Source organism: Lycorma delicatula, chromosome 6 (assembly GCF_047948215.1).
Source record: "Lycorma delicatula isolate Av1 chromosome 6, ASM4794821v1, whole genome shotgun sequence".
Classification (NCBI taxonomy): domain Eukaryota; kingdom Metazoa; phylum Arthropoda; class Insecta; order Hemiptera; family Fulgoridae; genus Lycorma; species Lycorma delicatula.
The window spans coordinates 86,601,465-86,617,502 of NC_134460.1; the positions used below are offsets into that span (position 1 = coordinate 86,601,465).

General features: G+C 29.2%; 1 protein-coding gene across 3 annotated transcripts in view; it reads right to left on the reverse strand.

The window, feature by feature from the left end:
* The window catches only part of LOC142325994 (anaphase-promoting complex subunit 11-like), a 206,798-nt gene that overhangs the window by 161,640 nt on the left and 29,120 nt on the right, over positions 1-16,038 (reverse strand). Inside the window, exon 2 of one of the 3 annotated variants that reach the window (XM_075368036.1) lies at positions 4,334-4,565. The exons of 1 other annotated variant lie outside the window; for it this stretch is intronic. In XM_075368036.1, the coding sequence (XP_075224151.1) occupies positions 4,334-4,552 (219 nt within the window). In that variant the 5' untranslated portion in view covers positions 4,553-4,565. Of the gene's footprint in view, positions 1-4,333; positions 4,566-16,038 lie in introns of those variants that run through there. One more of the 3 variants, XM_075368037.1, reaches the window with a different exon arrangement.

Sequence of the window (16,038 nt, forward strand, 5' to 3'; positions counted from 1 at the left end):
CGTACACTTCACACAGTTCCCGATGAATTTCTATTGGTTTTAAGTTTTTTGCCAACAAAAAACAAATCACAGGCCGCACCTCACAACTGGCGGGATTTTCGATTGCAGCACACATTTCAAATTTGTATATTAAAAAAAACGGGAAGTGCGGACATGTTCCCGTTGTCACGGCTGGACGCTGACTGAGGTGCCGAGCACGAGCACCCCAATAAATACGCGATTGGCGTGCGCCTGGCGGCGTCAAGTGGAAACGTTCCTTACTTTCTGAATAGCCCTTGTAATAATTGAAGATGAAAACTGTCATCTCTCGTTACAAAAGATTACTTGGTCGTTCGAATTAAATTAACAACATTGTCTCAAAAAGGTCGCCTAGCTATCGGATAAATTATCAAACAGTAGCTGGACTTACAGCCTGCTCCGAAGTGGGTACAATCTCCAGTATTAAATCCAGTTTGGGCTTAAAATTATGAGAACAGTTATTTTTAAAATTTTTATGTACAACTTCCAATCTATTTCTGAAAACGGGTTTCTCATTGGTCAAACATTTTCAAAGCAAACATTTCAAAAATAAATTTACGAAAAAAAATAAACCCCATAAAATTTACAAAAAAAAATATGTGCAATATCGTTTTTATTGGAAACTACTCAACTCTCTTAGCGTAAAACTATTTTTCCAATATTACCTTGCTTAAAATGAACTTCTATAAAGTAATTAAATAAGGTTTATACAATATCAGAGGTATGATTAATTCGGAGATTCCGAGATGTTACTTGAAATAACAGTCGTAACCTTACTTTTGCTTAACTTCTAAAGAGAATGTATAAGCATAACAAAAATCAATTAAACAATAAATTAAAAATTCAAACAAACAATACCCACATCCGCTAGACAAGTGTGCTTGTGAGACGGCATATGCGGTATTATAATTTTCATAGTTAACAGCATTCAGGAGAAGGCAAACACTTCGTAAATGTGGAAGCTTGTACGTACAAATTAGAAGGCCGGACTAGGGTTTAACCGATAAACACCGTGGCATTGGGATTTTTGTACGTCCGGTGAATAGAAAAGACAGTTCCCGTGGTCCCGATGGTCTAAAGGCAAAAGCTTTCCCATCAAACCGTCTGAAAATCGCAGTAACTCTAAAAGGGGTCGTACCCGTTCTAGCCACGTATACCGGAGGAGGAAGGGAACATAGATAAAAGAGAGAAATTAACTATCTAAAGAGGGACCATTAATGCAGATGAACAAATCCAACAAAGACCCTCCAAATAGTGGATTCTCAACCTACCACATTCTTCGGGAGATTGAGGTAATTGTTACCCGATGATTAATCGATATGTATCGGATACAATTCTGATAAATGCGGGCAAACAGAACTATAAAAGATCGAGTATATATATTAAGAAGATCAAATATTAAGCAGATAATATTGTTCTCATTTAATAAAAATTTGTTATAGAAGTTATATTTAAAATTATTTCTTAGTATCTTTGAAACAGTTAGGGCCTACATCAATTTTAAATAAAAATCAAGAGCTATAAACAAACAATATTAACAAATATTAAATAAAAAACCATAGAAGTTGCACCTTTCTAAAGAAATCACATTTAAAAATCTACGAACTGACATAAAAATGTTTCAAGCTGAAATATATTTTTTAGTCATACGTTATGATCTGACCTAAAAACGCTTATTTTCTTTCGTTAATAATTATTAAACGTACTCTAACTTCCTTCGGAACGTAAACTTTTTTTTTTATTAAAATGTTAAAAAAAGATTCGTACAATAAAAATTCGCAACACACGATCTCAGAAATAATAATTTAACATCTGGATTTTTTATGTGCGAAAAAATGATACGAGGAAAAATTATCGGTGAAGGACTGACATTTATAAACCAAGCATTAATTTTACTAATTTGGCCGGCCTCTACAATATCGACGTAGCCTAATTACTGGAACCGGTATTATAATAGGTATTACCCACAGAACACCTGCGGTTACATAAAAATGCGACTAAATATGCATCGCCTTTCTTAATAAATATTCTTATGCATTTGCAACAATTACACACCCACCCGCAAAAATTATTAACAAAACAATATCACCTTCCTGTAATACCTACAAATTAATACATTATTCATTCATAATTAAGAATAAAAAAATATACGCCTTATCGATAACAATAAAATATGGAATAATAAACATAAATTAATTAATTTTAATTCTTATTATCGAGTTATAAATAAAGTATTATAATTTTATCCTTAAACATTAAAATTTGAAAATAGGTTTATGTTACTTAGGCAAATAATAATATGGAATTTTACAAAACTCGTACTAAATTAAATGCTAAACTTAACGAATATAATGTTGGAAAATCAAGAAAAAACTCAGCAATTGATAATCATACAATTCGCAAAAAAAATTCACCAGCATATTCTTAAAATCACAACCAATTATTTATTAATTAGTCGATAAGTTACGTAATAATAACTAAGACAGACCTATGTCATACATACTTGACAACCCTTTCACGTTCATAAATCCCACATTCCGTTTCTTACAAAAAAAAGATTTCCTCAAAATTATTTAACCGATAAAATTATATAAACCATGTTAACGGAAAATTATCATCGTAAATTTTCCGTATTTAATTCTGCTTAACTAGAATTTTCGCAGGTTTCCGATGGATCTGAAAATGAGATACTAAATCTATCTTATGGTATTAGTTTCAAAAATACATAGAATAAGAAGTGCGGGCACGATTATGTTATTATTCTACAAAATTTGATACTTTTATTCGGAAGACTCTGGGTTAAAATTCCGACTAAGTGGGATAATTTATTTATCAAAAAACGTATGCAATCTTGACTTACTATTATTGTAGGAACAAATAAAAATAACAATTTTTTGTGGCTAACTGATGTTAAAGAAAAAGGACAGAAAAACTGTAATTTATCAATGCTAATTCTTTTCCTATTTAAGAGTGCTTAATAAGTAAAAAATAACATGTAACGGATATACTCGGCTATAATTTGACTAAATTCTCCAAAATGAACGATAAGAGAGAGGATGATGAATTGAAGACATTCAAAACGATTTCTGGGTGCAATATTAAAGAAAAGCCTCTTTCCAAAAATCTTAAGTTAAAATTTTTCGTAGGAAAAAGAAAACATCTCTTTGACTTCTACTGCTTTAAAAGTAATTACAATTATATTGATTGATAAGCAATCGTAATAGTTTAGAACCGATCATCTTTTGTTTAAAAAATAACACATGATAATGCAAAGAAATAAGAAAAAATAGAATAAAACAAAACAGGGGTGACGATCAATAACGTGAAAAACTTTTTAAAGGGTTTCGGAAATTCTTTAAATAAGAAAAAGCGATTAACATTTTCACACATAAGTTAATTGAAAAAAAAAACTAAATTAAGACTATTTGTATTCAAAAAACTAAAACGACAATTTAACCGTAACCATACGAAATCTATTGGAAATGTAAGTAGCCGACAATTTGTGTTTTAAAAATAAAAAACTATAATACTTCTAAAAAAAAGTTTTTTTTTGGCAAAACCAGGTTCGTAAAAGTACTCAAAATTCTTAAAATTATTACAATCTTCCAGGAAATCCAGAAAAGCAGGCAACTAACTGCATTATGAAGCATTAATTCAATAAAAATCATTAATAATAAAAAATTAAAATACTTTGAAGTCATTCCAAGTTTTTTTCCATAGCAATAAAAAAATTCATTAACACGTTACCAGTTGTAAAATTGTTTAAAGTAATTTTGTAATTGTACTGATTTTAATTTTATTATTATTATTATTATTACTACAAACATAAGTTTCCCACGTTATTTACGAACAAACGGTTGTGAAATACCGGTATAAACAAAATAATTACCACAAATATTTTCTGTGACACAACTAGATCTGTTGGGAATTGAAGTTGTTCAATGACGTAAATAAATAACAATTTCGTAAAAATAAAAATTAATTTTTACTTAACTCTTAATAAAAGTATTTACGACGTATCTCTTAAGTCATCAACAACAGCCGGTTAACATTACTGATAAATTATAAAACAATATATTAGTGAAATTATTTATGTGTTGTCAATGACATAAGCGAATATGTTACTAATAACTAATAACAAATTGCACTTACGTTACACAGCGAAATAAAATTACTGTGTGGTACCAGTTGTAAATGAAAACAGCAATCGTAAAACGCTTCGCCGGATTCAAATACATAAGACTATAAAAAGACAACAAGAATTACCTACCGTTAAATTAAATTAATTAAAAATCAAATTAATAAGATGACTCACCATTTCTTTACGAAGAATCGCTAGTTGAGTGTCTAATGTAGTTAACTTTCTCGGTGGCGGCGGTGGAGGCATCCGTTTAGACTCAAGAGGCGGGGGTTGTGTGGGGCCAGAATGCTGAGCGTGCTGCAATCTCAGCTGTTCGGGTAGGTTACTGTTTTCCAAGAGATTGGCACCGCTAAGACTTTTCGGTAGAGGCGGAAGTCCCTGAAGCGATGCCATCGTTATAGCTCTCCTGTAAGCAGAATTCGGTCCCGTATCAGGTATGGTAATACGTAACGTATGATCAGTAGGCGTCGACGGCCACGCCGTTTGCCCGTGACTGTGTCCATGTCCGTTGACAACGACTCTGGTTTGTTTGGCCGCGTGCACGTGTTGCCCTGTACGACGGTTGCGCGCCATAGCCTCCGCGATCACGGTCTTGTTTGGCCGCGGTGGTACCGGCGGCGGCTTCGGCTTATCTCGACCCGACGCGGCAAGCATAACTACCGTATACCGAACAAAACACACGAAATCACACTTAGTACAACGAAAACTAAAATTCCCTTACCTACATAATATTTCCCTTTTGTATAATATTTTCCCTCCACGCTTACGATACAAACAATTTATTTCCCTACACTACAAAATCCTGTAGTTTAATTTTTCATATCGATTTAAAATAGTACTGTACTTAAAAACGTAGGATGTAATCTGAAATGTAAAATATATATACACACATTTCTTTAAGTTTAATCGTTCAGGGCAGCTGTGTTTGTATTTAATATGACAGTCGGGCCTTTAGAGCTTAAAAACACTACAAAAAATTTCATAATTTAAAAGAGAAGCTTTTTTCTTTCCAATAGACTTAGTCTTTTTATGTAATGAACGCACAAAGTAATGATATTTTCAAAATTCAATATCTAAAAAGATTTTATGGCCGAAATTTTTGTATTTGTATATAAAACACACATCATTAAAATTTAGATATAAAAAAACTTTTCGCAAAGAATTAGGGTCGAGAAAAAAAATGACTAATTTTTTTTAATCTGTAAACCGTTTTTGAGCGTAATCTTGTTTTCAATAATCGTCTAACGTAGGTTTCCATTTATAACAAAATCCATTAAACATTTCGAAATACTTGAACACTATTTCACACAGGACTTAAATGTCACACAACAGTGGTGGATTCGGTCCACCACGTCTAACGTAATGTAAGACGACAGTGGAAATCAAATGCCCTCCACGAAAGTAGTAAAGATTTTTAAAAAACAGATTTATTTTTTGCTGGTATTTTATCGAAATAAGTTTTACGGTTTTTATTTTTGGATTATATAAGTGTAGGCTGTTCGAGAGCTTCTTTCTAGAGGCAGTACTTAGTAACTTAAGAGTTCACTGATCATGTATTTACACACCGAGTCGTTATACTCCAGTTCTTAGTTGGTACAAGTTCCTTAAATTTTCCGCGCGACTTCACGAGGTCACTCGTTTTTTTATACCACAATCTGAATTAAAAATTAGTTAAAATGAATGATAAAGTGACTCCGGGCAGAAGAATGTAAAATTATAAAACACCCAAAAAAATGTTAGATTGTGAGCGCATTAAAAGCTACATTGGATTCTTACTTAAATAATAGAACTTTATGATACATACATATATATTTTTTGTTTAATACTGTATATAATTTTCTTCTAACCTAATACAGAAAAACACGATAGTAATGACCGAAAATGCTCTAAACTTAAACCTAAAAATTTTCGAAATTGTTTCATTTATAAAAAGTAAAATACAATTGTTTTCGATATATATTATCCAGTTAGATGTTTGCACCTATGAACACACTAGTCACCTTTAAAAACGCTGAAATGAAAAAAATCAGCTGATATCATCATTTGTTACTGAGAAGTCAAAAAAATAGTAAATTTCGTTGTTACTCCATTTTACTCTTTAAATTCGGAATTTCAAAGAATCCTTTCTTAGATTGCAGTTACACTGTAAGAAGAACATGTAAAGAAATTTTCATCAATTTATTATCGGTAGTTTTTGCTTGGCATTGATTAAGAATCATTCAAGATATGTGGTCTTCAATTTCAATAAGACCTCTTGTAAATTATATTTTCAATAGAGGTCTGAAAAATATCTTGGGAGCGACTCGCTGTAAGAAAGGAGCATGAGAATTTAGCGGCTCGAATGATAAGTGCAGCGTAACGGATTATTTATTATTTACACGTTTTAATAAATAATTTTTCATTTTTAGATAACATTTCCAATAACTGTGATCTGTTAGATCGAGAATGTACCTGATGCACGCAAAATGTAGCCGTGAACCTACTAACAAATACTCCGTTTGAATTTTAAAGATCTGACGGTCGTTTGCCGAGACATTATAAGGGCATCCCATTGCACCTCCCAAAACAGCGTCCCAGGGGCACCCCGTTTGTTACCTGTTGATGGTGATGATTGATCTAGCCTCCCACGAGTTGCTTGTATACCTCAATACTCTAGCCTCACGGGAGGCTCATTATTATTAAAAGGAATTTTTTAAATTTAATATTATTTTATATAACGTAAATTTAATTCTAATATTTTTTATAATATTATTAATTCGAATCAATTGGTTCAAACTCTGCTCATGCAGTGTTAGAGACTGACAGTTCATTAATTCAATTCATTATAAGTTTGTCGCTTCAACCGGCAAATCTCCACTACTGCATATATATATTTTTCCGAAATGAACTAGAAAACCCTTCTCAGTTATGTCAAGAAACGTGGGTAAAAATTTGGTTGCGATTGATCGAGTAGTTTTTCTGTTAACCAAAACAAACAAAATAGTATAGTTTCTCTTTATAAAATAGTATAGTTTTAAAACTTAATAATAATAATGGTAAAATTCTAGGGTGTTTTTATTTCTTTAATCCTTCTTTTTTTTTGTTATACTAAATCAATTTCATTTCTTTTTTAAATTTGAAAAAATTAAATAAAAACATTTTCGATAACGTTTTTTTTAAATCTATAAAAGGAAAAATATTTTTAACGCTAAATTTAGCAGTTTTTGGGTTACGATGTTCTAGGTATCAGATATTTTTCAAGTAATAGTATTTTAATTTTAAAAAAAAAGAAAGAAAATTGGTAAATTCATTTCGATATATCAGAGTAAGGAAATTTGTACAGTAATATCATGAAAAAAAGTTATTATAAAGAAAATGATGTGTTACAAGTAAATAAAAATAGTAAGTGCCTTTTCTTATGGACAACAATGTATTTATTCTATCATTACAATACTTTAAACTCCGGAACAGTTGTTTAAAAAGCCAATTTTTTTAACCACACTTCATTCCCTAGTAATTGTGATTAATTTTAATTACTAAAGATATGTTCTTATTAATTTTATAGACTGAAAAACCGTCGGTCCAAAACCATTTAAATTTGGCAAAAACAAAAAGAAAAAAAATTTAACGTTATTTTTATTTCTTTATTAATAATAAAAGTAAAAATCTCAGTAACGAAATAGAACAGTAATTCAACAAAACACACACACACATAAAATAGAATGAGGAATAAAATAAGACCAAACATGTCTTCCTTTTCATATTACAAATAAAGTTGTTATTGTGTAAGCCTGTAAACTTACGGTCAAAAATACCAATACTACTACTCTAAAATTTCATTCAGTCAAAATTCTCTTTAAATTGGATTTCACTGTAGACTAATAAAAATTTCTGACACTTAACTAGCTGTAAGGTAAACCATCTTAGCTGTTTACAGTCTTTATCATAAATCTCCTCTTCTCTTTCATCGGTTTATGTTTCTTCCTTCGTGAAATGTGTTACAAAGTGCGACTTCTTTTTTTGATTACGGTCATGTAGAAACAGACATACGAACTTATAGTATTAATTTTATTTTACTTTTCCATTTGATTTGTATCGGTTACACTTCTTTCTAACATTTCAGTGCTTTCATCGAAGTCAAAACAAGCTTACTTTATTGAAAACTGTGTACCCGTGTTTCTTTTTATTAAATTGAAATTTTTTCATGAATCATTCTGCAACTAATTTTTATTTATAATTTTAAGTAATTAATATTTATATTTTTTTAAAGATTTTATTTTAATTAAAATATAAATTAAGAATAATTCAGATTACATAAATCTTGGTTTAAAAAAAAAAAAAAAAAATTATATGACAATATTTCTATACTTACTTTGAAAAATTGATAATCCAATCCAATTGTATAAAATACATAAAATCTACACATTTTTAAAACTACTTTTTTTTAACTATTACCTACTTTTTAAAAATATTTAAATGTTATAAAAAGCTCTCTTCTTAAATATGAAAGTTACACTTCTGAGAATACAGAAAAAGATGTAGTACATTTTATGCTTAATTTCCTATAATTTTGATATGCTTTTTTCAAATAATAAAGCATAAAGAACAAGTTTTTAAAACAGCACAAAACTCAATGTTTTTTTCTAACATGAGGTTTACAAAGTGCAGCTAATTAAAAAAAGGATATTTCTACATAATTACAAATGTATGTGTCAAATACGACAATCCCTAATCTATGGTATAAAGAAATTGGGGAAGCAAATTTTTTTTTATTTTCACACATTAGGAAATGTATATGTTGCAATCTGTTCAATTTGTGAACAATAAGCCACTCACTACAGCCCAATAAGATGAGTATGATAGGTATGATGTCTGTATGAGGTGAAGTCTTGTACAGACTCACGCCGACTATTCCTGAGAAGTATTGTTAACTGAACCCCAACTGCTAAAGTACACCGGTATCCACTGTCTAGTATTCAAATCCGTAGAAAAGCTACTAACTTTTAGTAAAATTTGAACCTCAGAACCTTCAAATTAAAAAAATCAGTTGTTAAAAGACTGATTTGCGTCGACAAGTTAACAGCTAGACTAGTACTATGGGTTAACCCACCGGGTTGGTCTAGTGGTTAACGCATCTTCCCAAATCAGCTGATTTGGAAGTCGAGAGTTACAGCGTTCAAGTCCTAGTAAAGCCAGATATTTTTACACGGATTTGAATACTAGATCGTGGATACCGGTGTTCTTTGGTGGTTGGGTTTCAATTAACCACACATCTAAGGAATGGTCGAACTGAGAATGTACAAGACTACACTTCATTTACACTCATACATACCATCCTCATTCATCCTCTGAAGAATTATCTAAACGGTAGTTACCGGAGGCTAAACAGGAAAAAAAAGAAAATAAAAAGTACTATGGGTTAAAATAAGAAAATAGCACAAAAAATTTAGCAGGCATTAATCAATATTATTTCTATATATTGGACAAAGGTACAGAATTCATTGACTTTAAATTATTGATTAATATTAATTATAATTTTAGTTATTTAAAATCTTCATATGTAAAAGAACATGACCTGACTGACTAATTCATCAATGCCCAGCAAAAACAACTTAAGATAAATTAATGAAAATTTGTATACATGTTCTTCTTATACTGCAAGTGCCCACTAAGAAAGGGTTAAAATGGAGTAACAATCAAATTTACTATTTTTTTAATTTCTCGGTAACAAATGAATATATCAACTTGATTTTTGGAGTGTAAATCTAAATATAAATATCTAAAAATCATGTAAATATCTAAAAACCACTAACTTTTACAAAATTCGACCTTGAAAAGGTCGTAGAAAGGTAAAAGAAAAGTTGAACAATGATTTCAAATTTTCCCCGTTTCCGACTGCATTAAATGAATATTCTCTAGATTGGCCTATTAAATTATGTATATATATTTTTTTAATCTAAAAGCACATAAAATCTTATTTCATTAATTATTGATATTTTTTCATATCTTTACTTCCTCGTACGAAGTAAAGGAACTAGTATGATCGCGAAAAATTTCGGTTTTCAGATTTCAACGGAAATATCCATTTTGATAAGTTACAGCGTACATCATTTTGATACAGACGTACATCTGAGATATGTCTCAGACATATGTATGTATCTCGCATAACAAACAACGGATTAGCCGTACGATGTTGAAATTTTGGATTTAGGGCTGTTGTAACATCTAGTTGTGCACCTCCCCTTTTGATTGCAATTGACTGAACCAAAAGTGTCCAATAAAAAGCCAAAAATTCAATTTTTTTTTATTAGTAATCCAAATTCCTGCAGTAATAAGCCCTCATTGAAAGCTTATCAACGATACATCATAAATGGTACTTATTTTTGTCGGTTCCACAGTTATAGCCAAATAAAATTTTAATTAATGAAATATTACGATCTTAGTGGAAGGCACATCGGTTCGAATCAGACCAACTCCTTTCTTTAACATTTTTTTTTTTAAATTTAAATATATTGATTTATTAATAATTATTAACCTCTATAAAAAATTTTGAATTAAAATTAAAGTACATAAAATTTTATTTCACTAATAATTTTTTATTTTTTCATATTTTTTTTAATTATAATTGAATTACTATTTATCGTAAAAAAATTTTACAATAAGAGGTTAATTAATAAATCAACATATTTAAATTTAAAAAAAGGTTAAAAAAAGGGAAATGAAGTCTGATTCGAACCGATGTGCCTTCCCTTTGTAAGATCCAGATATTTCGTTAATAAAAATTTCATTTGGTTATAATTCTGGAACCAATGAAAATAAGTACCACTTCTGATATATCGTTGAAAAGCTTTCAATGAGGGCTTATTACTGCAATTAAGAAAAAGTCCAAAATCCAGATGACACTTTTGGTTCAGTCGATTGCAATCAAAAGGGGAGGTGCAAAACTGGATATTACAACAGTCCTAAATCCAAAATTTCAACATCCTACGACTAATCGTTTTTTAGTTATACATTATATTACATATGTATGTACTTACATACGTACAAACGTCATGCCGAAACTAGTCAAAATAGATTCAGGGTTAGTCAAAATGTATATTTTCGTTGAAATCCGAAAATCAAAATTTTTTTGTGATCATAATACTTAGTAAGTAAAACAGAAACAATGTACGGTCACCTCCAACTGGTGTTTGTAAGGCAATGCTAAGAACCGGGAAAAATACATTTTTAACTGGATGAAGGACGGGTAACAACCCGTAAGTAATATTTTTAAGATGGAGGCAAACTATTTTGAAACCCGCATTCTTTACATCATTCAATGTTTCAGGTCCAGTACTGATCAAACTATTATGCTCTGAAGAAATTACATTGCACTCATATCTTTTTAAATAAATTTAACTAATTAAACTAATTTTTATTTATCGTTGTTATTCTAGAAAGCATGAGTTTAATGAACAAAAGAAGGACCATTGAGCAGAGCTCACTTTGCTCGCCCTGATGATGATGGGAAACGCAAGTAACCACATAGCGTGGGCAAAGCCATGACACCGGGAATGCTAGCACTCATATGTAAAACAAATAAGTTTGATATTAAAAAAAAAATTGTGAACAAAGCCTACAAAAAAAAAATATCTTTGTTAAGTTTTGATACTGGAGTTGAAGTTGGTCTTAGTGACATACTGCTAGATGTGTGTGTCAGTCAATCAATGAAATCTTTACAATTTTTTTTGGGGGGGAGGGAGAGGAAAGATATAAGAATGAATAATAATGAATGAATATAATTTAACTAACGTAAGTGAAAAGAAAAAAAAAAATCACTGAATTTTATGTGATGATAATTTTATTAATATTATGAAAATAAAATTAATAACCAGCAACACTAATAGTGTGCATGCATGCATTTCACAGTCTAATAAATATAAAACTCACTTAAAGCAATCACTATAAAAAAACTAGATAAATATTTTAATTATTTTATAAATATAAATTAATGCATATAAATTTAAAGATTTTAGTTTAATTAAAATAATACAGAACTGTGAATTTATAATATATACTTCAAGTAATTAAAAATACTTGAGTTTCCAAGTGTTATAAATAAATGTTTACTGTAATAAGATATACACTGTTTAAAACTGAACATATATATCTTATCACGTACTTTGAGAAGTACTCTTCTCTCAACCGATCACGGGCATAAACATGATTGAATAGGTACAATAATTTGGAATTACATTAAATTACAATTAATATAATACAACTGTACATTAACTGCTGAATATTAATATTATAATATGATCGCTGGTTTCATTGGTTGTAGCCATGAAAGATAACAGAAATAAAATTATTTTAATGTTTTCTGATAGTAGAAAGAAGAAACTATTAACCAATATCATAATCAATGCTTATGATGAACACGTGTGACAAAATAAGTTATCTTTTTCAAAATTTAACATAATTTTATTTCCTAAATTTAAAAAAAAATTATTCTACCAGATTATACGTGACTTAATATTTTCTGGAATTACAGTGGCATCAACACTCTAAAAATTCCAAAAAAAATCTGAATGATTTTTCATGAAATAGGGATACAAAACTTGTAAAACTAAAATGAAAGTAAGTACATTTTTTTAAACCAAAATGGTTAAACACTGTTAAAACTATCGAACTGGACACCAAAGTGCTTAAAAATTGGATTTAAAAAATACTTTAAAATAATAATGTAATATTCTGTAACAACACAAGAAACGTAAAAGAAAAAAAATCATTAAACCAAACTCTACGGAAAAGTGACAGCATATCTGCTTTTCATCAGGAAGGTACTGGATTTTTATCCAGGTCATTTAACACACACATTTTATTATATATACTTCTAACACAATCTTAAAGCACCTTGTGATAAATTATCCAATTAAAAAAAAAAACAAAATAACTGGTGTGTTACAATAAATTATTTACATAATTTTCTGGTATAATTTGGAAGATGGTGTATTTGGAGTCACATTTTTTGTTATTAACATTATTTTATCTCTAGTACCATAAAAAGAAATTAAAATAATCTTGATGAAATAAATAGATAATTAAAGATCAATTAATTGACACGACTAACTCTTGAAAAAGGTATTCCATACTCAAGAATAATAAACAACCCATATCAGGTTACTACAGAAAGTTGTTTCTATTGCTTTCTCCAAAAGAGCTAAATATACTTTTGCATGTAGGCATTCCAAGCTCTCTGACAAGTCACAACTGTTCATTATAGGGACTATCTGTAGAGTGAACATCATCATTACTTTCAGAGAAGCTAACTCTGATGCATCAATACTAAAAACAGATCTGGGAATGATATAAGGCAAAAGAGATTAATGTACGATTTTTTTATCATGAAATGGTAAATTTTTCATTCCACTTTTTTATTTACTTATTTTTTATTCATTAAGATTTAAATTATAAATAAAATTTCGTTAAATTACGACATTTGCTAGATAGTTAAGTTCTATTAAGCTAGTGCCACCTTCTACTTCAGATACTTTAGATGTGTCATATAACAAAGACAGGGACAGAAAGCAACAAATTTTAATCCCTTTACGTGGGAAATAATGCATTACTTATACTGTTTTAACTCAGAAGGGGAAATGTAAAATACCTGATCAATCATTATGACATATATATATAATACATCAAAGGGTATAAATTTTATACAAATTGCTTTAACGTACACAGTACCAAATTACAACAAATATAAAATAATATATAGACAAGAAATAAATGCATAGTGAAGAACATAATGTTTTTATACCTAAAGGCAATAAATGTGCCTCTGTTTATACATGTAGATAAATGATACACAACAATACAGAAGACATGCCACAACTAATTCTAGAAAATAACACATCACTCTTGTCATCAACATGAATTTTATTTCAACAACTACATTCTAAATAACAAATGGTTTGCTTTAAGCAATGAGATGACAAGACAGTTTTCTTCATACATAACAAGTTAAGATATTTGTATTAACCAAGATCTATAAGAAATAATAAGGATGAAAGAAACACAGAAGAGAATTAAGAGAGAAAAAGAGATTTAAAACAGGAGGTAATGATAATTCATGAAACAATTTAATATTACAGGTAATAATTATGAAAATTAATTACTATATGTAACAGTTCATCATTAGTTTACTTCTAATGCGTAGGTATAGAAGCAAAGAATATTATATTTATTAAGATAGTAACTCTATTTATAATGTAATAGCATCGAGACTAATTGCCGCAAGTTAATAACTTTAGGAACTGACTTTAGTTAAAAGTAATCGATTCGATTTAAGAAAATGAAAATTCCTAGAAAAAATTATTAACTACTAAAAAAGAATTAAAAAAATAAATACAATGTATTATAATCTGAAAAATAGAATAAGTTATGTGACAACTCATAATTAGAATAGAATCGGCTACTCTAATAGAAATATTTAATCTAACACAACCATTAATAACAAAAATAGAAAAAAACGAAGTGTAATGTGAATAAAAAAAAAAATCATAGTTAAAAATAAAAGAAACCATGAATTCTCTGCAGCTTTATTTAAAAATTATAAACAAATGTTCTCAAGTAATTTCCTTTATCATCTTTAAGTTTATTCCTTGTATATACATTTCACCACTTATAGATACATACCTGTATAGTTTTTTTAATATAATTATTGCTTTTTTTTTATATTGCTCTGATCAGTTTAACTAGGGAAAAGCTTAGAATTTTAAATAATTAGGTTTGAATGAATTAAGAAATTCATCTTCACAATTGCAGTTCCTTTTTTATCTGTAGAAATAATTCACACCTACCATTCCCAACATGTAATACTTTTATAATTATGTACTGATCAAGATCAAAAACTAATTTTAAATTAATACCACAAAACCTTGCTCTTTTAATTCTATTCAATCTTAAATTCCAATTATTATGATAATAATTGGAATATGTTATAATTATATAACATATAATTCCAATATGAACAATTATCTAATATTATATGCGATTCCATTAAAACAAAAGTAATTAATTTTCTTGTAAGTGGTGAATACGTGTACTGCACTATTTTTCAAAGAATGGGCATTATTTTGTTTACTGCTTTTGTTTACAGTATCAATCGCAATATTTAATACGGATATCATGTATGTAATGCACCTGAGATACAACAGACTCAGGTGTAGTGGCTTTCCCTCAAGAGTAATATCATATATAATCAGTCCTTACAAAGAACAATGAATAAGTCAATAACAGAACTGAATATCACTTCCATTTCAGTGGGCTTGGCATCCTGATATACAACAGTATATTAGGCTCACTGAAATAAGCAACAGAAAACCGCTTCAATTTTCAGTTTTCCTAGTAAGCCTGGCACGAAATATTCATTATTCATAAGAATAAATAAACACATTTCATGATATTAAATACTAAACCACATTTTAAAACAGCTACAAGATTTTGAATTCCATAATAAAAATGAATAGATGCTACAAATTCAATTCATTTTTTAGACTACTTTCTAAGTACAATAGTTGTAAATTAAAAACATAATATATAAATGGATAATAAAGATCATAATTAAATAAAAAACACTATTTCGTTTTAAAATATGACCTGCAATGCACAAAAAATGAATACATCTTAAGCGAGCTTAAGATAATCTGTTCTAGCATAAAAGTTCAGAATCATAAATAAAGTTTACAATTATGAATGTCTGGCCATCATTCTAAAGAAACTACTCGATCAAATGATATCACTAGCTGCTACACGAAAACTAGCCAGTCTCTTGATCAAATTTCATGGAGCTTTTCCCCCATTAGAAGAGCATTTATTCTAATTAATGATTGAAATATCAGCCATGTAAAAAAATAATA